The following is a 25,114-nucleotide window of genomic DNA, read 5'->3' on the forward strand; positions in this document are numbered from 1 at the left end:
ACTAGTGGCGATGACGATTCTGCTTGGAGCAGCAATGACAAGGAAGATCGATTAGGAGGCCGCACAATGACGAACGAGTGTGGAGCAGGAGGTGACGATGCTGTTGAACAAGCGTTGTGCAAGACACGACGATGATGAGGCGATGGCAGTGAGAGAGTGTGACGGACAGTGAGAATGGTTGCTGTATATTCACCCATGTTAAGCTTCTAATTATGACTCTTTTAGATCTGAAGAGTGTGTTTTTGGGTGAATTTGAGAAGAATAAGAAGATTTGGGAGAAAAAAAAATAAAGGTGCTAAAACTGTAGCTATTGATGGATGGAATTTTTTGTAGCACTGCTGTTGTTGAAGTTTGGGAAAAGAGAAAAGGATTGGGTTAATTTGAAATTTGTAAAAAGTCAACAAAAATTAGACTTTTGGGAGTACTTTTGTCATCTGGAACCCATTTTTCCATAGGTACAACATTAGTTTTCTTGTTTGATGGGTACTTTTATTAGCGTTCGTAAAATTCATGGTTTACTGAATGGTTGGTTTTCTATTAAATTTATATTTAACAATTGTTTGTGGTAAGAAATCTCAATTTCAATCCTATTTTTTTTTCACATGTGGGTTTTATTTTTATATAGTTTGCTATTTGTATAGTTATTACAGTAAATTCTTGACCCTAATAAAGGAGGAGAGAGTTCTAATAGAGTAGTAAAAATAAAAAACAGCAACAAAACATAATAACATACATTTCATATTTATTTTCTATTTTCACCTACCATATCATACACAATAAAATACCAAAAACGAACTATACAATAATATTCTTTTGGCATTGCCATCAAGATTACTGTAAATTAGAATTTTATTATAAAAAAAAAATTCAACATTAGAAGGCATTTGTTATAATCGTCATTATTTTAAGGGTTAAGTACGATTTGATCCCTAAGGTTTATAGACAAAAAAATTTTTTCGTCCCCACCTTTTTTAACATACAAAATAGTCCCTAAGTCCAACATAATTTTAAATCGTCCTTCGACCAAAATGCCCTTCTCTTTTCTTTTTCTTTCTTCTTCACACATCTCTTCTTCTTCTTCATCATAGTATCATCTTGATTCTATTTTGTTAAGGTTTATACTAAAGTAGTATTTTGATGGTTACTTCAACGTTTTTGAGAAAACCATCCTGATTTGTTATTGAAAATTAGATGTTAAATGGCCATGAGAACACCTTAGCTGGTGTTGAATAATCAGCCATTGAGTAGCCCTGCATAGCATACTTCTACTGAGCATATAACCCTTCAAAGCAAAGAACCCTTGACAGTTTGTCAGAAAATGTGATAAAGTGAATAGGTTGGAACATCAGCCTGACCCAAAATGACTCCATCAATCATGAACTTGCGAAATACGCAAGATGAAAAGTAAATCCATTTTGCACATACAAGGACCGGTGACAGGTGAATCGGAACTTAAATGTTGATGCTCTACATGCCAGAAATTTTCCCACTTGTTCTTAACTTTTTGTCCCTAGCTATGTTGGGGATTGTACGAGTAGTAGGTTAATTACAACGACCAAAAGTATCGCAAAACCGAACCAAAATTACAACAACCGAAATGAAAAAACCGGTTTTTTTTATTAAACTGATCAGTTCGGTTCGGTTTTCCGGTGGCTCAGTAAAATAAACCGAACCAAACCGAACCGAAATATAGTTCAGAAACCTTGTTTTTACACATTTTCCCTTAACCTAATATGCAAACATCTAACCTCCCAATCCCTACTCACTCAGCGCAGCCACAACCCAAGTCACAACCCTATAAATCACAACCTCCATCTTTCTCCTCTATGCCTGATTGCCTGAGACCCTGAGAGAATGAGAGCTGAGAGAGCCAGAGAGCCAGAGAGCTGAGAGCGCCATCGTCGAGTCGCCGTGAAGGACGTCGTCGATCTCCATCACGGGTGTTGCAGAGAGCTGTCTTCACGCCATCGTCTCGCCGTCGTCGAGATCCATCGAGCCGTTCTTCTCCGTCGTCGAACAGCAGTCCTCTCGCCGTCCAGCAGTCCTCGTCACCGAGCCTTCTCCTGCAACTCACAATGTCGTCTTCTGACGTTGGTAACTCGATTTTTCACAAATTGTTGGAAGTTATTACTTATTAGATGTTCTTGTTGGTGGGCTGATTGAAAGTTGTTGCTGTTGCTGTTCGTTGAATTGAAGAAGCTCTTTGTATATATATACTTCTTATCACAATTTAATTATAAATCCACATGATTTAATTTTTTAATTTTTACTTCTTATATCATATCAATTAAGATTCCAATTCCGAATATTAAGTCATATAACCAAAATAATAAAATTTGGTGCTTACAGAGATATTTTACCTACTTTAGTCACTGCCTAGCCACTTGAATCCTAATTGAATTTTCTCTTTGATTAATCTTTAGGATTGGTTTTGTCTCCCTGATCTTGGTTTTTTTCAAATTTATTGCAAGTTATTAGATATTCTTGAGTACCTTTTTCTGTCTATGAAGCTGAGGGATTTGGATACCTTTTTCTGTCTAAGTATCTTCGTATTTATTTTTGGTGTTCTTTTTTCTTTAAGTTATGGATTTGGGATATTGTAGTTAAACATTGTCATGTCCTTATATCTGCATTATGTCATGCAGTATCCCATACTTAATAAATCAAGTTTAGAGGTAAAAATGAACAGAATAGTAGTACCCTTAGTCTTTTCTAGACCAAAAGACCAATAATTACTTTGATGCAGGTTTGATAACGCTAACACAGAAAGATTAAATAAAGAGTACTTAATTAGAAATAAAGAGTACTTAATCTAGAGAGTAAATAAAGAGTTTAGAACCATGGTTCTTTCACAATGAAGCTTAGAAATAGGTACATGGCACATGGGTTTACATTGATAGTACATTACAATTTCTTCATGCAATAATTTAGGCAAGTAGCACAAAGGCAATAATGCAGATTAGTGCAGGAGGGTCCAATTATGAGATCAACATGGCTGCATAAGTGCATATATATGGCTGCACATAATTAATATATTTTCACAAGTTTGAATGCTAAATTTGTTGCTGGAAACAATATTTTTGGTGCTGTTGATGAGTTAAAAATGCTAATTTTTCATTATTATGTTTATATATATGCAGCCAACAAGTAATGAACAGCCCAATGAACCGACGCCTGAAGTTGGGGGTGAAAATGTTGAGTCCGTGGTACGTTCTTCAACGGACAGTGTAACACCCTACCATACAGAGTCTTATGCTTAAGTCATAATTCAGAGATGGCAAGGTATTACGACCTCTAAAACAAAAATCTAGTATGTATAGTAGTATGAATGATTGATTATAACTAGGAGCCTTTGCAGAAAAAGGGTAAACAAAAAACCGTAACTCAAACGCGCAACACTCCGATCGATAACGTAACGAGCAAAGGATAAGCTAACGCAAGATCATATATATAAGGAGTGTCAAAAATGGGAATATCAAGACTCAAAATCCGGCTGCGAAGATAATCGGTCCGAGCATAATAATATATACATATAATAAATAAGGAAACCCCAAAGGAAACCCAAAGGGACACAAATACATAAAACCTATTCTCCAAAATCCCCTCCAGAAGGAGTCATCACAGTTTGTATTATTAATGGAGATAAAAGTATCTAAACAAGATATATAAACCAAAACAGAGTCCCGAGAACAAAGGATCTTCGCTAATCCAGAAGTCTCCAGCATGCTTCAGCGAGAAACCTCACGTCCTGCATCTGAAAACCACAAAATCCGCATGGGTGAGAACCAGAGGTCCCCAGCCACGGTAACAGCTTCCACATATATAATACATAATAATAGAGGAAAGCCGAAGGCAATCTTAGAACTTCCTCCAGATAATATCAAAGCTTATAAACAAGCTAAACCGTAAGTGGCAACTGACTAAAGATCCTTCAGTCTAACTAATACTTCCCTTTCCAATTCCTTCAGACCTCCCAACCACTAGCAGGAGTATAATATAGCAAACACAGTTATATCAGACAAGAGATTTACAAATAGGAACAGATAAGGCATTTAGGCAATTAGCAAGTAATATGCAGTCAAATAGCAATCTCAAACAATTCATTAGTATGCTTATGATGCATGCCTGTCCTAGTGGCTGATGATATCATCTGTCGGTTATAGAGCCAACCCGACAAGTCCTGGTAGCTAACCATTGGACTATCTCTCTGTCGTGCATCCCCAACTCGAGTTATACTCATCATAAACTTGATCATAATCATGATCCATATCCATCACCATCACTGGTGAATATTTATCCATCACCATCACTGGTGAATATTTATGGAGGCGAGCTCATCCGGGCCTTTCACAGTGCCCGGCCACACTTACGACATTGGGTTAACAGAGCTTCGAGTCTCAACCTGGAGCACATGGTGGCTAGCCATTGCTACTACCCAGGGAAACCCTCATCTCCAATGGTGGAAGTGCAAACATCACAATTCAATCAACAGCATATATGCATTTATACTTGGCCATAAACATGGCTCCGCCGTAACACGGCAATAATCTAGCCATCCGGCTCATGGTTAAATCCATAACCAGCCAATTCATTAACAATTATGGCCCTTCGGCCCATGGCATAACAAGCACTTCCACCGCCATTCTCCGCATCTCACATTTTCATCTTTGATCCTCAATGATCATTCATTTTTCCCCTTGCTTCACTCGCAAGTTACCACATTCACTAGCCCTTTTTCCTCATGCTAGGCATATCATAATGATTTAAGATATAAGTGGTGAGATCGGAGGCTTAGAAGTATGAAATTTGGCTTTTAAAACTCAAAAATCAACTTTGGGATGAAAACAGGGCCACGCGTACGCGCACTCTACGCGCACGCGTGGATGGCCTTAAAACTCATCGACGCGCAAGCGTCATACGCGCGAACGCGTGGATTGAAAATTAGCCAAACGGCGCACACGCGTCAGCCACGCGTACGCGTGGGTACTCTTGCGCCCCAGGCACAAAACTGGCACAACTTTGGCACAACTCTCGGGAAAATGGCTGGGCATTGGGTGCAGCACATTCGGCACGCCCGCGCACATCACGCGCACGCGTGGATGGCGCTTCCTGAAAGAACGGCGCGTACGCGCCAAGTGCGCCTACGCACGGGGGTCATTCTGCTAAAAATTTTCTAAGTTAAAAACTGCAGAATTCACAGATTCAACCCCAATCTTCCGACGGTCATAACTCTCTCATTTTAAATCATTTTTCACCCGTTCTTCGAACGGCATGGACATCCCGGATCTAATTTCATTTCTAAATAGATTTGGCACAAATCAGAGATCCGTAGTCCAAGTTATGTCCCGTCAAAGTATGCCCAAAAACCATATTTTCATTCAAAACCACAAAGTGCTATTTTCAAAACAAGCCACTTTCAACTCTTTTCAAAATCAATCAAAACATGCCAATTTCAACCCTTCTCTTTGAAATCATTCAAAATGTACCAAAATCAACAACAAGCCATCCTCAACTCACACATTGACATTTTACCAAAATTTCCAAAACCACATCCAACCATTTAACACTTCTCTATCAATGGCTAAAGGACAAACACAATATCATGTCATACATCCTTCCATATCCCAATTCCAACAATACCATTTCCAATAACAATCACTATACATAATCAACATCATACTCACCATCAACATGGTACCACCCACCAATTCAACCTTAATCATCCATCAAGCATATATCACAACATGCATTTCTTATATATCACACAATCAAGGCATCAATATTCATAATCACATATATGAACACATCATATATCTCAACAATTCAACAACACCAACAATTCAATGCCTATCTTAGGGCCTCTAGCCTAAGTATTTCCTACCACATTACATATTAGATACGGGAAACCGAAACCATACCTTAGCCGATTTCCCAAGCTCAACCGGAGCACTTCCAAACCACTTTCCTCAAGCTCTCAAGGTCTCAACACCTCCAAGAACAGATTTTGTCACACAAAACCCTCTTCCAAGCTTTTCAAAATCACCAATCAAGCTCCAATATTCACATATACACAACCTAAGCCACAATCATCATACCCATACACAACATCTCAATGCCCAAACCTCATAGAACAACAAATTACACTAGGATGAGAATCTTACCACACCCAAGGTCCAAGGAGACAAGATTAACCTTCTCCTTCAAGAGAGTTGGTCCTATAACATCAAAGAACCCAAAATCTCAACATTTTTGCTCATGAAACTCGAAATCAAGGGCTGGAATTTCGAACAGTAAAATGTAGCTTACCTCAAGATTAATTGTATGGGTTTTGTAGAGCTCTCCGCGGTGAACGCGTGACCGCAAACGGAGCGGCAATCGGAGCTCTAGATCAAAAGTTATGGTGGTTTGAAGATCAAGTGAGAGATAGAACTTGAGAGAGTGTTCTTCCCTTCCTCTCCACCATTTCAGCGTGTTTGAGTGTGTTGTAAGGAGAGAGAGTGCTGAAAACTAGGGTTTTAGTTTAGTTTAGTTGGGCCAAGGGCCCACTTTGGGTCCGGTTGGCCCGGTTTGGCCCGTTTGGTCCAGTCTTGGTCCGATTTCTATAAAATTGGTACCGAAATTCTCGTCTCAATCTCCTCTATCACATTTAGCCATAAAAATAACATTTTTGGCTTTCTAGAATAAATTCTCAATGGGTTAATTAGCCGTTAATTAACCGGGTCTTACATTCTACCCACCTAATTGGGAATTTTGCTCACAAAATTCAAATGCAATTACCTGAGAATAAGTGCGGATAATCCGTTCGCATCTCCGACTCAAGTTCCCAAGTGTGTTCCTCAACACCGCCTCGACTCCAAGCCACTTTGACTAATGAAACCTCCTTTCCACACAACCGTTTGATACTAGTATCGTCAATTCTGACTGGAGCCACTGGAAGCGTCAAATCTTCCCTTAACTGAACCGATTCGGGTTCTAACACATGGCTAGCATCAGGGGTGTACTTCCGAAGCTGCGACACGTGAAACACGTCGTGCAGGTTCGAAAGATGAGGTGGTAGAGCCATCCGATATGCCACCGGTCCAATCCTCTCCAGGATCTGAAATGGACCAATGTATCGAGGATTCAACTTCTTCGCTTTAATCGCTTTACCTATTCCTGTGGTCGGAGTAACCTTAAGGAAAACATGATCTCCTTCCTCAAATTCCAAGGGCTTCCGCCTCTGATCGGCGTAACTCTTTTGGCGACTCTGCGCCGTAAGCATCCTATCTCGGATTTTCTTCACTTGTTCAGTGGTCTCAGCTATCATCTCCGGCCCCAACAAGCCTTTCTCTCCAGCTTCATACCAACATAGCGGAGATTGACATTTCCTCCCATACAACGCCTCATACGGAGCCATTCTAATGCTCGCATGGTAACTATTATTGTATGCAAACTCCACTAACGGCATATACCGATCCCAACTCGCCGGTTGGTCCAAAACACAAGCTCTCAACATATCCTCTAGTGTTTGGATCGTCCTCTCGGATTGACCATCTGTTTGAGGATGGTAAGCTGTACTCAAGCTTAATCGGGTTCCAAAAGCTTTCTGAAATGCACCCCAGAACCTCGAAGTGAAACGAGGATCTCTATCAGAGATTATAGTAGCAGGTACACCATGAAGTCTCACAATCTCCTTTATGTATAACCGTGCTAGCTCCTCAAGGGTGTAAGTCATCCGAATGGGCAAAAAGTGAGCTGACTTCGTCAGTCGGTCCACAATCACCCAGATAGCATCAAAACCAGTCCTAGTCCTTGGCAATCCCGACACAAAGTCCATTGCAATACTTTCCCACTTCCATTGTGGAACCTCTAAAGGTTGCAACATCCCGGAAGGTCTTTGATGTTCAATCTTTACCTTTTGACAAGTTAAGCACTTTGAAACATATTCCGCCACATCATTCTTCATACCCGGCCACCAAAACATCGCCTTTAAGTCATGGTACATCTTAGTACTTCCCGGGTGAATGGAGAATCCGCTTTTGTGTGCCTCCTTTAAGATATCTTGCCTCAAAGTGCCAACATCCGGCACAATGATCCTACCCTTGAATCTCCATAACCCGTCTTTTTCTTCCGACATTCTCCACTGTTTTCCTTGCTCGATAGCCGGTAACACCTTCCATAACGCTTCATCGTTTTCATGAGCCTTTAGGAGTTCGGACTTAAAGTCACTTGAGATTTCTAATCGGCTCAAACACAAGGTTCCAGATACTTCTCGAACACCAATTTTTAGACTCTCGAATCCCTTGAGCAACTTCTCCTCTTGAAGCATCATCCAAGCCGCATATAACGACTTCCGACTTAACGCATCCACTACTACATTCGCCTTTCCCGGATGGTAATTCAACTCAAAGTCGTAGTCCTTCAATAATTCCATCCACCTCCTTTGCCTCATATTAAGCTCTTTCTGATCAAAGAGATATTTCAAGCTCTTGTGATCAGAGAAGACTTGGAACTTAACCCCATAGAGATAATGTCTCCACACCTTCAAGGCAAACACAACCGCAGCGAGTTCCAAATCGTGCGTAGGGTAACTAACTTCGTGAGGTCTTAACTGTCGTGAGGCATACGCCACCACATTATGATGCTGCATCAGCACGCATCCTAAACCCTTTAGTGAGGCATCACAGTACACTTCAAATCGTTCGTTCGGCTCAGGTAACACTAACACAGGTGCAGTGGTCAACTTTTTCTTCAATGCCTGAAAGCTCTCCTCGCACTCAGGATTCCAAACAAACGGAGTGTCTTTGCGAGTTAACTTTGTCAACGGTAAAGCTAATTGCGAAAAGCCTTTGATGAACCTTCGGTAATAGCCAGCTAAACCCAGAAAACTCCTTATCTCGGTTACTGTGGTTGGTTGCTTCCAATCCATCACAGCTTCTACCTTAGTTGGATCTACGGCTATTCCCTTCTTACTCACCACGTGACCCAAAAATTTCACCTCATCCTTCCAAAACTCACACTTAGACAATTTCGCATAGAGTTTCTTCTCCTTTAGAATCTGCAACACGGTCCGCAAGTGTTCTGCATGCTCTTCTTCAGTCTTGGAGTAAATCAGTATATCGTCAATGAAGACAACAACGAATTTATCCAGAAACGGACGGAATACTCTATTCATGTAATCCATAAACACTGCAGGAGCGTTCGTCAACCCAAAAGACATTACAGTATACTCGTAATGACCATAACGAGTCCTAAAAGCGGTCTTAGGGATATCCTCACCCCTCACCCTTATCTGGTGATAACCGGATCGCAAATCGATCTTAGAGAAAACCCCAGCTCCTTGTAACTGATCCATGAGATCATCAATCCTCGGCAATGAGTACTTATTCTTTATGGTGACCTTGTTCAGCTGCCTGTAATCCACACAGAGCCGCATACTTCCATCTTTTTTCTTTACCAGTAACACTGGAGCACCCCACGGGGAAACACTTGGTCGGATAAAGTTCTTACCCAACAATTCCTCTAACTGAGACTTTAGCTCGGCCATCTCTAACGGTGACATCCTATAAGGAGCACTTAAGATTGGTCCCGTCCCAGGCACCAACTCAATAGCAAACTCGACCTCTCGGTTAGGTGGAAATTCCTCAATATCATCTGGAAACACTTCCGGAAACTCACACACTACCGGAATCTGATCCAACTTTTGATCATCACCCGAAACACCAGCGGTTAACAACAGGATACCCTGACATTCGATTCCAGAACAGTTCACCATCATCGAATTCAAGTAATAATTATTCACCACGACCGGCCCTTCTGTATCCTCCGGTATAAAGTACACCGACTTTGTAGAACAATCAAGCAGGACATGGTTCTCAGATAACCAGTCCAATCCCAAGATAAGATCAAGACCGATCATCGGTAAGCAGATTAAATTATGGACAAAATCACGCTGCTTGAACCTAAACGAAACTTTTGGGCATCCTATCCTAGTTACCATGGCCTCATGGGTAGCATTATACACTTTTAAGTCATAACCTAAGGTTACGATCTTCAATCCTAACTCATGGGCTTTCTCAAATGCAATGAATGAATGCGATGCTCCCGAATCAAATAAAGCATTTAAAGTTTGACCAACCATTTCACAGTTACCTCGAATGAGTGTCTCGGATCCTTCTGCACCCACAGCTGAGGTGGTGAACACCCGACTAGTCTGTTGTGCTCTCCCAGCACCTTGCTTTTGCTTCTCTGGACAACTTGCGGCTTTATGCCCCGCCTTTCCACAATTGTAGCACAAACCCCATCCGGCCTTGCATGGTACTCCCGGATGGTGACTCCCACACCTAGTACAAGCTTGATCATTCTGAGGCTGCTTCCCAAACCTTTTCCCTTGGGAGTAGTTGTTGTTGGGCCTCCTAAAAGAACCTCCCCTCTTGAAAGACGGACCTCTAGGTGCAAAGCTCTTGCCTCGGTTCTGTGGAAACGATCCTTTGTGACTTCCTTTCTCAGCGGCTGCCCTCTTCACACACTCTTCAGCAACCCTACACTTGTTCACCAACTCGGAGAAAGTTCTAATCTCCATTGGTCCCACTGAACTGAAAATATCACTCCGGAGTCCTCCTTCGTACTTAACACACTTCCATTCCTCATATTCCACCGGAGTCCCTTGACACATACGAGAGAATCTGAACAGCTCCTCAAACTTGTCAGTATACTCAGATACAGACATAGTACCCTGCTTCAGCTGCAACAATTCAAGCTCCTTGGCCGTCCTAGCAGAAGTCGGAAAGTACTTCTTATAGAATTCCTCTTGGAAGATGTCCCAGGTGATATAATCATCACCCTGCTACAGGAGGCGTCGGATTCCTTGCCACCAATGCGACGCTTCGCCAATGAGCAAATAGGTAGCGAACTCCACACGCTGCCCTTCAGGTACCACCTGCGCTTGCAGTGCTCGTTCCATAGCTTGAAACCATGTATCGGCTTCAGTCGGACTAGTGGTTCCCTTGAACTTAGGTGGATTAACCTTCAAAAAGTTCGCCAGTGTCATCGGGCCCTGAACTCCACCTCCGTCATTACCATGGTTGTTCATCTGTTGACCAAGAGCCTCAGCAGTGGCTTGCATAGCAGCATCCATGTTCTCCAACGCAGTCATAAAGTTCACCGGATCATTAGGGTTAGTCTCTGGCGCATGAGCATTCGTATGTCCTCTCCCACGGCCTCTACCGCGTCCACGAGGCGCCATCTGGTTCCTATACACACCAAACAATCGATATTAAGTTGATCAGTCTCAATATCGGAAGTTTAGTGCTTCAAAGTCCCAAATGCATGCTCATGAACGTTTATGCCAACTATATCAAGTAGATATACTAACAGCACATGACACACATACAGAGAATGCACAGAAGCATAGTCAGTCCATTCCTCAGGCTCTACAGGAACGAACTGCTCTGATACCATAATGTAACACCCTACCATACAGAGTCTTATGCTTAAGTCATAATTCAGAGATGGCAAGGTATTACGACCTCTAAAACAAAAATCTAGTATGTATAGTAGTATGAATGATTGATTATAACTAGGAGCCTTTGCAGAAAAAGGGGTAAACAAAAAACCGTAACTCAAACGCGCAACACTCCGATCGATAACGTAACGAGCAAAGGATAAGCTAACGCAAGATCATATATATAAGGAGTGTCAAAAATGGGAATATCAAGACTCAAAATCCGGCTGCGAAGATAACCGGTCCGAGCATAATAATATATACATATAATAAAATAAGGAAACCCCAAAGGAAACCCAAAGGGACACAAATACATAAAACCTATTCTCCAAAATCCCCTCCAGAAGGAGTCATCACAGTTTGTATTATTTAATGGAGATAAAAGTATCTAAACAAGATATATAAACCAAAACAGAGTCCCGAGAACAAAGGATCTTCGCTAATCCAGAAGTCTCCAGCATGCTTCAGCGAGAAACCTCACGTCCTGCATCTGAAAACCACAAAATCCGCATGGGTGAGAACTAGAGGTCCCCAGCACGGTAACAGCTTCCACATATATAATACATAATAATAGAGGAAAGCCGAAGGCAATCCTAGAACTTCCTCCAGATAATATCAAAGCTTATAAACAAGCTAAACCGTAAGTGGCAACTGACTAAAGATCCTTCAGTCTAACTAATACTTCCCTTTCCAATTCCTTCAGACCTCCCAACCACTAGCAGGAGTATAATATAGCAAACACAGTTATATCAGACAAGAGATTTACAAATAGGAACAGATAAGGCATTTAGGCAATTAGCAAGTAATATGCAGTCAAATAGGCAATCTCAAACAATTCATGTAGTATGCTTATGATGCATGCCTGTCCCTAGTGGCTGATGATATCATCTGTCGGTTATAGAGCCAACCCGACAAGTCCTGGTAGCTAACCATTGGACTGTCCCTCTGTCGTGCATCCCCAACTCGAGTTATACTCATCATAAACTTGATCATAATCATGATCCATATCCATCACCATCACTGGTGAATATTTATCCATCACCATCACTGGTGAATATTTATGGGGGCGAGCTCATCCGGGCCTTTCACAGTGCCCGGCCACACTTACGACATTGGGTTAACAGAGCTTCGAGTCTCAACCTGGAGCACATGGTGGCTAGCCATTGCTACTACCCAGGGAAACCCTCATCTCCAATGGTGGAAGTGCAAACATTCACAATTCAATCAACAGCATATATGCATTTATACTTGGCCATAAACATGGCTCTGCCGTAACACGGCAATAATCTAGCCATCCGGCTCACGGTTAAATCCATAACCAGCCAATTCATTAACAATTATGGCCCTTCGGCCCATGGCATAACAAGCACTTCCACCGCCATTCTCCGCATCTCACATTTTCATCTTTGATCCTCAATGATCATGCATTTTTCCCCTTGCTTCACTTGCAAGTTACCACATTCACTAGCCCTTTTTCCTCATGCTAGGCATATCATAATGATTTAAGATATAAGTGGTGAGATCGGAGGCTTAGAAGTATGAAATTTGGCTTTTAAAACTCAAAAATCAACTTTGGGATGAAAACAGGGCCATGCGTACGCGCACTCCACGCGCACGCGTGGATGGCCTTAAAACTCATCGACGCGCAAGCATCATACGCGCGAACGCGTGGATTGAAAATTAGCCAAACGGCGCACACGCGTCAGCCACGCGTACGCGTGGGTACTCTTGCGCCCCAGGCACAAAACTGGCACAACTTTGGCACAACTCTCGGGAAAATGGCTGGGCATTGGGTGCAGCACATTCGGCGCGCCCGCGCACATCACGCGCACGCGTGGATGGCGCTTCCTGAAAGAACGGCGCGTACGCGCCAAGTGCGCCTACGCACGGGGGGTCATTCTGCTAAAAATTTTCTAAGTTAAAAACTGCAGAATTCACAGATTCAACCCCAATCTTCCGACGGTCATAACTCTCTCATTTTAAATCATTTTTCACCCGTTCTTCGAACGGCATGGACATCCCGGATCTAATTTCATTTCTAAACAGATTTGGCACAAATCAGAGATCCGTAGTCCAAGTTATGTCCCGTCAAAGTATGCCCAAAAACCATATTTTCATTCAAAACCACAAAGTGCTATTTTCAAAACAAGCCACTTTCAACTCTTTTCAAAATCAATCAAAACATGCCAATTTCAACCCTTCTCTTTGAAATCATTCAAAATGTACCAAAATCAACAACAAGCCATCCTCAACTCACACATTGACATTTTACCAAAATTTCCAAAACCACATCCAACCATTTTAACACTTCTCTATCAAATGGCTAAAGGACAAACACAATATCATGTCATACATCCTTCCATATCCCAATTTCCAACAATACCATTTCCAATTAACAATCACTATACATAATCAACATCATACTCACCATCAACATGGTACCACCCACCAATTCAACCTTAATCATCCATCAAGCATATATCACAACATGCATTTCTTATATATCACACAATCAAGGCATCAATATTCATAATCACATATATGAACACATCATATATCTCAACAATTCAACAACACCAACAATTCAATGCCTATCTTAGGGCCTCTAGCCTAAGTATTTCCTACCACATTACATATTAGATACGGGAAACCGAAACCATACCTTAGCCGATTTCCCAAGCTCAACCGGAGCACTTCCAAACCACTTTTCCTCAAGCTCTCAAGGTCTCAACACCTCCAAGAACAGATTTTGTCACACAAAACCCTCTTCCAAGCTTTCCAAAATCACCAATCAAGCTCCAATATTCACATATACACAACCTAAGCCACAATCATCATACCCATACACAACATCTCAATGTCCAAACCTCATAGAACAACAAATTACACTAGGATTGAGAATCTTACCACACCCAAGGTCCAAGGAGACAAGATTAACCTTCTCCTTCAAGAGAGTTGGGTCCTATAACATCAAAGAACCCAAAATCTCAACATTTTTGCTCATGAAACTCGAAATCAAGGGCTGGAATTTCGAACAGTAAAACGTAGCTTACCTCAAGATTAATTGTATGGGTTTTGTAGAGCTCTCCGCGGTGAACGCGTGACTGCAAACGGAGCGGCAATCGGAGCTCTAGATCAAAAGTTATGGTGGTTTGAAGATCAAGTGAGAGATAGAACTTGAGAGAGTGTTCTTCCCTTCCTCTCCACCATTTCAGCGTGTTTGAGTGTGTTGTAAGGAGAGAGAGTCCTGAAAACTAGGGTTTTGGTTTAGTTTAGTTGGGCCAAGGGCCCACTTTGGGTCCGGTTGGCCCGGTTTGGCCCGTTTGGTCCAATCTTGGTCCGATTTCTATAAAATTGGTACCGAAATTCTCGTCTCAATCTCCTCTATCACATTTAGCCATAAAAATAACATTTTTGGCTTTCTAGAATAAATTCTCAATGGGTTAATTAGCCGTTAATTAACCGGGTCTTACAGACAGCGGCGTGCTTACCAAACCCCCGCCCCATCCAAGATCAAAGAAGAGGAAGGTTGATTCAACTAATGTGGGTGCAACTCCGGGAGCAACTCCTACAAATCCAGCTCCAAGCACTGTGGAAACTGATGAAGAGGATGGCAAGGATGATCCCAATGAAGGTAACAGAAAACCTTCTAGACCTAGATCTTGGACTTAGGAACACTTTACAAAGGATCCTAAGTCTAAGTCATCACATCCTAGGGCTAAATGTAATTGGTGTGGTGCATCATATGCATGTGACTCTCATAGAAATGGTACAACTAATATGCGTTATCATTTGTTGAATCAATGTAAAAAATTTCCTAGGGACTCGGGTGACCCTAGTCAAACAATCCTTACCTTCCAACAAAAAAAAGAGGGTGAATGAGTATTTATTGCCGTTACTTTTGATGCTGATATGTGTAGAAAAGCCCTTGCTAGGATAATAATTGTTGATGAGCTACCATTCAAGTTTGTTGAGGGGGAGGGATTCAGATTCTATATGAGTATTGTGCAACCTAGATTTTCACTTCCGGGAAGGATTACTGTTGCTAAGGATTGTTGGAATCTTTATATTAGTGAGAAGAATAGGTTGAAAACTGTGTTCAAACAACCAAATCAATCTGTTTGTTTAACTTCTGATTGTTGGACTTCTGTGCAAAATTGAGAGATGTCTTTTGGGGTGGGGAATTTCTAGAGTGTTCACAATTACTGTTGATAATGCTAGTTCTAATAATACTGCAATATCTTATCTAAGAACTAGAATGGAGGATTGGAATTTACATCCTTTGAAAGGAAAGCATTTGCATGATAGGTGTTGTGCACATATTCTTAATCTTGTTGTTAATGATGGATTGAAAGAGATGCATGAATCTATTAGCAAGATAAGAAATGCTATTAGATATGTGCGTGCTTCCCCTAGTTGCATGAATAGGTTCAAAAATTTCATTAAGGAAGCTAGGATACAAGACAAGTGTACTGTTCAACTTGATGTTCCCACTAGATGGAACTCTACATACACCATGCTTGAAAGTGGTTTGAAGTTTCAAAAGGCATTCAAGAGGCTAGGGGAGAGAGATACAGAATATGCTCTAATGCAAGGTGGGATTCCGAGGAATATTGATTGGGACAATGCAAAACACTTTATGGAATTCTTGAAAAATTTTCATGATGTTACAAAGAGTGTGTCTGGTAGTTTGCTTGTGACTTCTCAATATTTTCATGAGTTTTGTAAGATCTTGCGAGTATTCAAGGCTTCTTGTGGTAGTCGAGATCCATTACTTGGGAGTATGGCTGAGAGGATGAAGCTTAAGTATGACAAGTATTGGGGTAACATAAAAAATATCAATATGATGATTTTTATTGTTGTGGTTCTTGATTCTAGATACAAGTTGAAGTTTGTGAACTTTATCTTTGAAAAGCTATATGATAAGGATGATGCTGATTTTTTGGGTGCAAAAGTGAAAGAGACCTTCTCCAAGATGTTTGAATGCTATGTGAATGCAAATAATGGGGGTAGATCTTTTACTTCAGCAACAATGGAAGGTGCATCAGATGTGGGAGTACCTGATGGCGACATGGCTGGTGATTTTTTCAAGGAGGTGCATTTTCATGAGATCGTCAACAAGAATGAGGTGGATTTGTATTTGATGGATGGTTTAGAGAAGTCTCATGATCAAAATACTTTTGACATATTGAATTGGTGGAAGGTAAATTCTAGCAAGTATCCTATCTTATCCCAAATAGCTAGAGATATCTTAGCAATGCCGGTCTCGACTGTTGCTTCATAATCCGCTTTTAGCACTGGTGGAAGAGTGCTTAACAACTATAGGAGTTCTTTAACTCCAAAGACAGTTGAGGCATTGATATGCACACAAAATTGGCTTCGTGCTTCTCCAATGACAACTGATTTTGAGGAGCTTATTGAAGAGTTTGAGAAACTTGAATTAGGTATGCAAAAAAGAAATTTATAGTTCTTTTTATGGTTTATGTTTATAATTTATAATCTATATTATGTTTATAATCTATATTGATTTTTTTGTTTTATTTTTGTAGAAATTGCACCAACCGGAGAAGATGATGATGAGTCTGGTGTGGATTCAGATTAAGCATGGTGGCTGTTTGGTTTTTATTTGTTATAAAATGACTGTTTCGGTTTAAAGTGTGTTTATTTTTGTTGTTTTGCTAGACATTTTTAGTTGTCTTTGTTTTATGTTTAATTAAGTTGAATTTATATTTAATTTGGATGTGATATACTCTTGTTATTCTAGTTTATTGAAGGTTTTAAACTTTATTTTATGATAATTTAAATTCTGATCATTTGGTGCAAAAAATCAAAAAAATTGATCGAACCAAACTGTTGTTGGTTCGGTTCAGTTCGATTCGGTTCGGTTGACCAAACAATAGCCAATCGAATGGATAGTATTATTATAAGACCGATTAGGTTGGTTCAGTTAGTTTTCGGTCTAAAACCAAACCAAACCGAACCGATTACACCCTTACAGAGTAATATATTATCATATATGAATTAGACGTGTAAAAAATTTCTTTCACCATATAAATTTTAATCTATATGCATGCATGTATCATTTTATTTTTAGAAATGATTATCTTCGAAAGAATATAGACTAATAGAAACCCTCCACAGCAAAATTGACCACATTAGCTTATTTTGTTTAATAGTGGCTATAAAAATTTGAATTAGATAAATCTCCAACCATTTATAAACTTGGTTTGAATTTAATTTCCAACTTCATTCTTATTTATTGCTTTTTTAATCTAATCAATAATGTAATCAATTGATAACGATAACATTACAAGTATGATTCAAGTCTAATTTTTAAAATGAATTTTTTTCAAACGAGTCATTCTAACTTTATGCGAAATTTCAAATTATTTCTTTTCTTTATTCATACGTTATTGGAAATGGCTCAAAAATAATATGTGCGAACTTGATAAGAATTTTTATCAAAGAATAGAGAATTAGATAAAAAAATTAGAGAGAATCGAAAAGAAATCTCTAAGATTAAGACTAAAAAAGAAAGTAGAGTTCCTATTACATTATATTCTTATTTATAGTATAATTATTTAATTAGATTATAGGCTCAATATTAATCTTATCAAAACTATAAATTCAATTAATTATTTAAAATGCATTATATATTTTGAAATAGAAAACCCGAGAGTTGATCATTCATAAATTAACATGAATAAGAATATCAAAATGTAAACTTTTTTTCTTAGTAAATTAATTTTAAAGTAATAATTTAAAATGTTGAATTTAAAGAAAAAAAAACTATGATTTTACTAAAGAAATGAGAAGAGAATAGCGTACTAGATCGAAACACAAATCCCTCCAGCAACGCCGCCTCTGACAGTTTTGACTTTTGAAACTGCGAGTGACGCTAATCTTAATAGCGTAAATTTTAGAAATTTTTTACTAGGCAACCATGGAAAGAATCTTAGAAATTTTTACTTACGCCATTAAATTTCTGAAAGCAATTTAAAAATTTGATATACTATGTAGACCCTAAAAGTGTTATATAAAATAGAGAAAAATATCGTTTTTGTCTTTAAAGTTCCTAATATTTTAAAATTGACTCAATATTATTCTGCGATTAGAAATCTGTTAACGGAATTGACAGTGGGATAAAATTGAGACGATTTTAAAACGTTAGGGAATTAAATAGGATAAACGTTGGGGATAAAAACGATATATAGAAATAAATTTTAATTTTATCCTTCACCTATATCAATTTTTTACGATATATAGTTATTCAATTATTTATTCAATTATTTTTTAATTATATTTGAGTAAATTACACTTAATCACAATACTTTGATTCTAAATAAATTTATTTTTTTTATAATTTTACTCTTAAAGATTTTTACTCATCATTTTTGTAAAATGATTAAAATCACATTACTTTATTGTATATATATAATTTTTTCTTCCACAAGTTTATGTACTAGTCATTCTACAAATATTTTATGATGAGTAAACATTTCTAAGAGTAAAATTATAAAAAAAATAAATTTCTTTAGAATAAAATTAATGTGATTAAGTGTAATTTACTTAGATGTGATTAAAAAATAATTGAATAACTATGTACGATAAAAAATTAATATTATTAAAGGATAAAATAAAAATTGATTTATATGTATCGTTTTTGTCCATAACGTATTCGTCCTATTTAAGTCCCTAACATTTTAAAATCGTCTCAATTTTGTGCCGCCAATTCTGTTAACAGATTCCTAACGATAGGACAACATTGAGTCAATTTTAAAACGTTAGGGACTTAGATAGGACGATTCAAACATTAGAGACAACTTTAAAACCTACCCCAAACGTTGGAACAAAATCAATACTTTATCCTATAAAATATTTGTAGACAAGAATTTACTTGCCCAAACTAGCGGGTATGGTATACCCAAACAAGGTGAATCAACTTAAGTTTTTCACTAAGCGAATTCGGTACATCACCAAACTTCACAACAATTGTTTTTACTTTTGATCTAGTAACATTCAATTGACGAAATTAACTCAATAAATCCGTGCACGCAACAATGCTAATAAATTTTGTAAAGTAAATATATTTCCCAAGTTCTAAATTGAAATCTAGAAGGTTCCACATATGCGAATACATAGATGTTAACTGAAAATGAAAGAGAGACATGATAACTTGATGAGTTTCAATGCTACCTTATCTTGAAATCAAATCATAACAACCAATCAAGGGCATGGTAGAAAAGTAAAATCTAGAATTTATCCAAAATCCCAGAAAAAACAATGACTTGTTAATTCAAGTAGGGTCATCACTTATTTATGTTAACAACATACTACATAGAATGAAACCATGATATCTCAAAAAGCATAAGCAAGATGTCATCACTTATTTCTGTCGTCACTTCTTCGAAATTCACTAAGACAAGTGAATGCCAACAGCAATAGTGCAAATATTTCAAAAAGCATAGATGATTTTAAGCTAAAGAGAATATAGACACAATTCAAGTAAGATCATAATCCTCAAAGACATTAATATTTAATTCATTGTTCATTCATAGTCCTATTAAAAACGACGATAAAAAGCCACAGGAAATAACAAGAAAAGTTACTATATTACTGTGTGCTATGGTGAAATCTTCGACCCTTAGTAGGTGGCCAAACAAAGGCGTGGCACATATAATTAGCAGGGTTCCAGTTCTTCATGATGTAGACACACTTCCTATGGACAGTCACTTTTAAGAAATCTCACTCCATGGGAGGAGCCCCACTGTCAAGTTGTAATGCTGCAAAGTCCTCCAACAGGGACAGAGTGAAAACTGAGAAGCAGACGCCAATGATTCGGATCCTGAATCCAATAGTTCAGAATCCGATAGTTCAGCAGAGAGTATTGCACACACCTTCCCGTTGCCAAGGTCAACAAGATTGACTATGGCCCTATCTGTCATCCAAGGTTGGAAACCCTCAAAAAAACACATCAAGGTATTGATATAATGCGACGCGGCCATTCTGGTGGTTAACCAAAATGGCAAACACCTTCTCCAAAGGTGTGTTAAGAGGAGGTCCATCCACATACTTATCATGGGTAAGGCAAACGGCGTAGTTGCTGCCGAGATCCAGAAGGGGCACAGAAATTTGTGGGGGATAAATAGCACGACAGGAACGATTGTACCTATCATTTATGAATTTCGAAAGATTGTTATCAGAGTCGGGCTCAACCGTCCAAGTCTCTTTTATGGGGTCAAAGTGGGCCAAATAGGAGTCTGTCCCCCTCCCCGTGAACCATGAAAGAAAGACGGTGTTGTGGAGGACGAACATGGCAAAGTTGGTACCTCGCTGACAGTAGTCCGGAGGAGGGTTTAACTGTTTCCAAACTCTAGAATCAGGGCAAAGAACGTAAAATCCAGAATCTATGACCAGTGGATTTATATAGAAGTAAACATCGCCTGAGCCTGGGGTGTTTGCGATGGATGACCGGAAAAGAGGGGCGGGTACACCATCCAGTGATTCCGCAAGCTCAATTCTGCGCTCCTCAAATTTGAATTCGTAGATTCGCCAGCAGCCGGGTTTCCTTCCGAGATTTAGAGGCGGTGAGCTGGACACCGCCATATAGATCTTGGAGTCGAACTCGAAAGGACACAAATCAGTCTCTGGAAGTTGCAAAGAGAACTCGATCTTTGGTGGTGGAAACAAACAAGTCCAATCTTTGACATCATCTTGTTTCTTTAAATTGCTTAGTTTGATCACGAACAACTCTTCATAAGTAACAAGGCAAAGGCACGCTTCCTCCGCCATTTCAACCTGCTCCGTTTTTCGTTTTTGTTGGTTCAGCAGCATCCAATTCCGCCATCACTCTCTCTGATCGAACAACGAGATCACCACTGTACGGTGGTGCTGCGGCAGCAAAAAGCTAGAATTAGGGTAAAGTACTGGAGAGTTAAAGGAAAAAGAAAGAAGGGGCTGTTGGCGAGCCACTAGGGTTTCGAATATCAACTTATTCTCTCTATATATACACATACCAGCACCAGAAGATTCGAGCACTGCACAGGTTGAAGATATCTGATGGCCAAACCACTTTATTAGACGCAAATTTCACGGAAGATTATATTATGGTTTTGAAATTGCACAGACTATACACTTATCCTAAATCCTAATGCTTTATTTTTAAACAAACTATAAGAATATATATCATAAAAAACATTCCTAAAAAATAACATTCATAAATTTATAATAACAAAAAATATTAAACGATAATACATAATTTAAATGAAACACGTAAAAATTGTTCAAATGAAAAAAATCATAATGCATTTTATTTATATATATACACATGAAAATTATTGTCGTAATGCTTCATTTTTAAACAAAATATAAATTGATGAATGTTACTTTTATATAAGAATGTTAATTATTCATAGTAATGTGTTTTATATTTTGTTTTATTTTTATTCAATAAAATTTGATGTGTTAGGTTTTTGGTTATTAATTGGATAAATAAACACTTAAATTGATTCTTAAAGAATTGCTCGGATGCTTTGGTTTTTAACAAATTTAAAATTTTTATTTTTTTAAAAGTCTTCGTGAATTACTTCCATGGAACATATTGACCTTCCGTCGTTTATTTGAAAAAAAATCTAATTTTAAAGTATCATTTTTGGAAACTTAATTACCTTATAATAAAATTTATTAAGAATTTATTTGTCCAATAAGTATATTAAAAATTTAATTGAGAACAATAGAAAAATAATCTGTTTGGTGAGAGTAATTTTTAAAAGCTTCTAGAGAACAACAATTTATTAAAAACTAATTTATCCGATCTAAAATTTTTGGTGTTTACTTTATGCATATAAATTATGTCAAGGTTATTGAGTATTTTTATTTTTGTGCATAGATCGTTAGATTATTGATTTTATGTACAATTTTGTAAATTCATTACCCTTTTCACTATTTATGTGTTAAAGAATAATATTAAATTTATAAGAAAATAGAGGTAGATCACCGTAATTTATGTATTTTTTTGTTGGAAAAATTAAAATTTAATAAGAATCTGTCTAACAGCGGAAGCACAAAAAATAATTTTCTCACAACTTATGCGATTAAATAGGCAATACTAAAGATACTACAAGCAACAAATATAATGGTAGAAATTAAATAATCAAACACCAGAATTTTATCGTGGGAAAACTCCAAAAAGAGGGACAAAAAATCCACGGGACCTAGTTCAGTAAAATCTTTCACTATTAAAATAATGGATACACAAATAGTCTTTCTAATAACACTAGTGCATAACCAAGGTTCTGAAAACCGGACCGAACCGACCGATTGAACCGATCCGACCGAAAACCAACAATATAAACGGTTTGGTTCTTTACTTAAAACCGCTTATCATAGAACCGGAAGCGAACCGCCAAATCGGCCAAAAATCGGCCGGTTCGACCGAATCGGTAACCGTCCGGTTTTCCAGAAACGACGCTGTTTCAGTTACAAGAACGCGTTGCTCTGTGCTGTGCGCCCCATTTCGTTCCTAACTTTCCTTCCTTCATTCTCCTCAATTCAAAGAAAGAAAACCCTAGCTAGCCTCCACAGTCGCCGAATGGAGTGAGTGACCATTGCCGCCGTCCGTGGTTGTCCGAGGCTTCTCTCTTCGTCTTGTCCTCAACCCCCTGTTCACACTTCGGTCTTTTCTTCCTCACTCGGCATCCATCCTCCATCGTCTTCATCCTGCGCGCTGTCCTCTCGTCGCCGTTTCGTTTCTAACAAAAATAAAAAACAAAGCTTCGGTAGCGCTGAGATCCCCTTGCCCCTTTCTCTCCTTCTTCACTCTCCAGAACTCAACTCAACCTCAAGTCCTCTCAACCAAAGAAAAAGTTCAAAACCCTAGCCTCAGCTGCTGTTCGTTTGTCCGTCGAGCCACTGCCTCCGTCTGTTCGTCAAGCCCCGGAGCCCAGATCCCCAAACTTCAAAGGTCAGTTCACTGCTCACTTCTTCTGCATTTTTTTATGTCCTGTTCAATGATTATTTGATTACTGATGAGCTCTGGTTCTGCTATGTTCCTGTTTTGTGTGTTGTGATTTTGCTGATTATTGAAGGTCTTGTGATAATTGATTATTTGATTACTGCATTATCGTCTTTTTGCACCTTTGTTGCCAATTCATATGTAGATGTTAATGGTTTGACATTCAACAGGATTTAAGATAGTTTTTGTTATTATTTTTGTTTATTTTTTAATTTTTTTTATGGTGAATTGATATTAAATTGGCTTTTTTGTGTCTTTTTCTTTATAGATGCTTACCTGGGTATCCCTTCAAGTGTTCGAAGCTATAGATTACTCCTGAGAATGGCTTATCCGAGAGTGATACTGATAAACTATTGTCACTCCTCCATGATCAGGTATGATCCAAGTTTATACCTCAGTATATGTCTCTACTCGTACACTTCAATATTGTTGTTGAATTGTTGACCTTTGGTGCATTTATTGTGCTGTAGGTAGTGTTGTAGTAATATTTATGGCTAGGATGAAGTATTGGTTAGCAATAAAATGCTTTGATGTTTTTGGTTCCTTGGTGTCCAAGTTGGTAGAAAGGGAGCCACATGGTGGAAGAAGTATCAAGTATGTATTATTGGATTAAAAGATTTTTAAAAGCATGATTTGTACATTATCTAAATAAAATTGAGGTAGAATTCAATATTGAGGTAGTTGAGACCTGAATGGCAGGAACAAGTTACTAAACCAAGCATATTTCTATGTGATCTTATTTTGAATTCTTCATGTGTTCCTCTTTTAATTCTTTGAATGTAACTACTGGTCTTTTTTGGTACCCAAGAGTTTACTAGACACATTTCAGGAGTTTACTAGACATAGTTCAGTTTAATTCTTTCCTCACTTCATTTCATGTAATCATATATTCATGTTGTTTTTTCTTTTTCATAATTAGTTGCTCTTTTTATTTGCATAGCTGTTATGATATAGTTTGTTTATTGAAGCTTTAGTTTTTAGGGTAACTCATGGTCTAGTTATAATTAAATTAAAAATGTATGGTTTTTGAAGTAGGGAAATACAATTTCAAGTTTCTAGCACAAAATAAAAAATAGATAAAAACTAAAATTGAAGCCTTTCTCTTAATTGATGTATTTTTATTTCTTGTTTATTCTGAATTTTGGTTACAATTTGATCTAGTTGGAGGCAAGGAAGCAACTTTCAACTCAGCGAGGCTATCTTCGCTTTCGACCGTAAATGAAGAAGGAGAAGCATCTCAGAGAAGCTTTCTAACAGCATTTAGTTGTTTGTCATCAAAATTAGAAACCTTGGACAATGATTCTTTAGAGTGTTTTTATACCTTTATTTATAATTATATTTTAGAATGTTTATTTATAATTTATTTATTATTTTATTATAAAACAGTTTTTCCGGTTGGATCATGGTTGAACCAGTTGAACTAGTAAACCAATGAACCAGTAACAAAAACGGTTTAATGACCGATCCGGTTTTCAAAACCTTGAGTGCATCTCAACAATCAACAAAATACATTATCAAAACGGATGGAATCAACATAAACCCTCCACAAAAGTGGGTATCTCAAATTAGATAAAAGAAAAGGTAATACAACTAGCAAGTTATATCCTAATATTTATCTC

The 25,114-nt window shown here is 38.3% G+C and overlaps 2 protein-coding genes and 2 long non-coding RNA genes across 5 annotated transcripts; 3 read left to right on the plus strand and 1 right to left on the minus strand.

Annotated features, from left to right (window-relative positions):
* The first annotated feature begins 15,740 nt into the window (after positions 1–15,740).
* On the plus strand, positions 15,741–16,766 carry LOC112785356 (zinc finger BED domain-containing protein RICESLEEPER 1-like). Its single transcript, XM_025828826.1, has one exon. It carries the CDS (start codon positions 15,741–15,743, stop codon positions 16,764–16,766), a length of 1,026 nt encoding a protein of 341 aa, XP_025684611.1.
* A 9-nt stretch (positions 16,767–16,775) lies between these two features.
* Positions 16,776–17,280, plus strand: LOC112784440 (uncharacterized). The gene is made up of 2 exons (XR_003193900.3): positions 16,776–16,926; positions 17,032–17,280. It is a non-coding gene; the product is annotated as an uncharacterized lncRNA (long non-coding RNA).
* Positions 17,281–19,988: 2,708 nt separating this feature from the next.
* On the minus strand, positions 19,989–21,628 carry LOC114926095 (uncharacterized). Its single transcript, XM_029296541.2, has 2 exons — positions 21,499–21,628; positions 19,989–21,373 (listed from the first exon to the last, which is right to left on the minus strand). The coding sequence occupies exon 2, from the start codon at positions 21,314–21,316 to the stop codon at positions 20,444–20,446; it is 873 nt and encodes a 290-aa protein (XP_029152374.1). The 5' UTR covers positions 21,317–21,373; positions 21,499–21,628; the 3' UTR covers positions 19,989–20,443.
* Positions 21,629–22,965: 1,337 nt separating this feature from the next.
* On the plus strand, positions 22,966–24,854 carry LOC112784887 (uncharacterized). Of its 2 annotated transcripts, XR_003194097.2 has the most exons (4): positions 22,966–23,444; positions 23,764–23,869; positions 23,966–24,089; positions 24,657–24,854. It is a non-coding gene; the product is annotated as an uncharacterized lncRNA (long non-coding RNA). The 2 variants fall into 2 exon arrangements; XR_003194096.2 differs by lacking the exon at positions 23,966–24,089 and having other exon boundaries at positions 22,982–23,444.
* The last annotated feature ends 260 nt before the right edge of the window (positions 24,855–25,114 follow it).

The sequence above is a fragment of the Arachis hypogaea genome, chromosome 20 (assembly GCF_003086295.3).
Source record: "Arachis hypogaea cultivar Tifrunner chromosome 20, arahy.Tifrunner.gnm2.J5K5, whole genome shotgun sequence".
Classification (NCBI taxonomy): domain Eukaryota; kingdom Viridiplantae; phylum Streptophyta; class Magnoliopsida; order Fabales; family Fabaceae; genus Arachis; species Arachis hypogaea.

Coding starts and splice junctions, on each gene's coding strand:
- LOC114926095 (XM_029296541.2), bottom strand. CDS start 21,316: ATGCTGCTGAACCAACAAAAACGAAAAACGGAGCAGGTTGAAATGGCG.
- LOC112785356 (XM_025828826.1), top strand. CDS start 15,741: ATGGAGGATTGGAATTTACATCCTTTGAAAGGAAAGCATTTGCATGAT.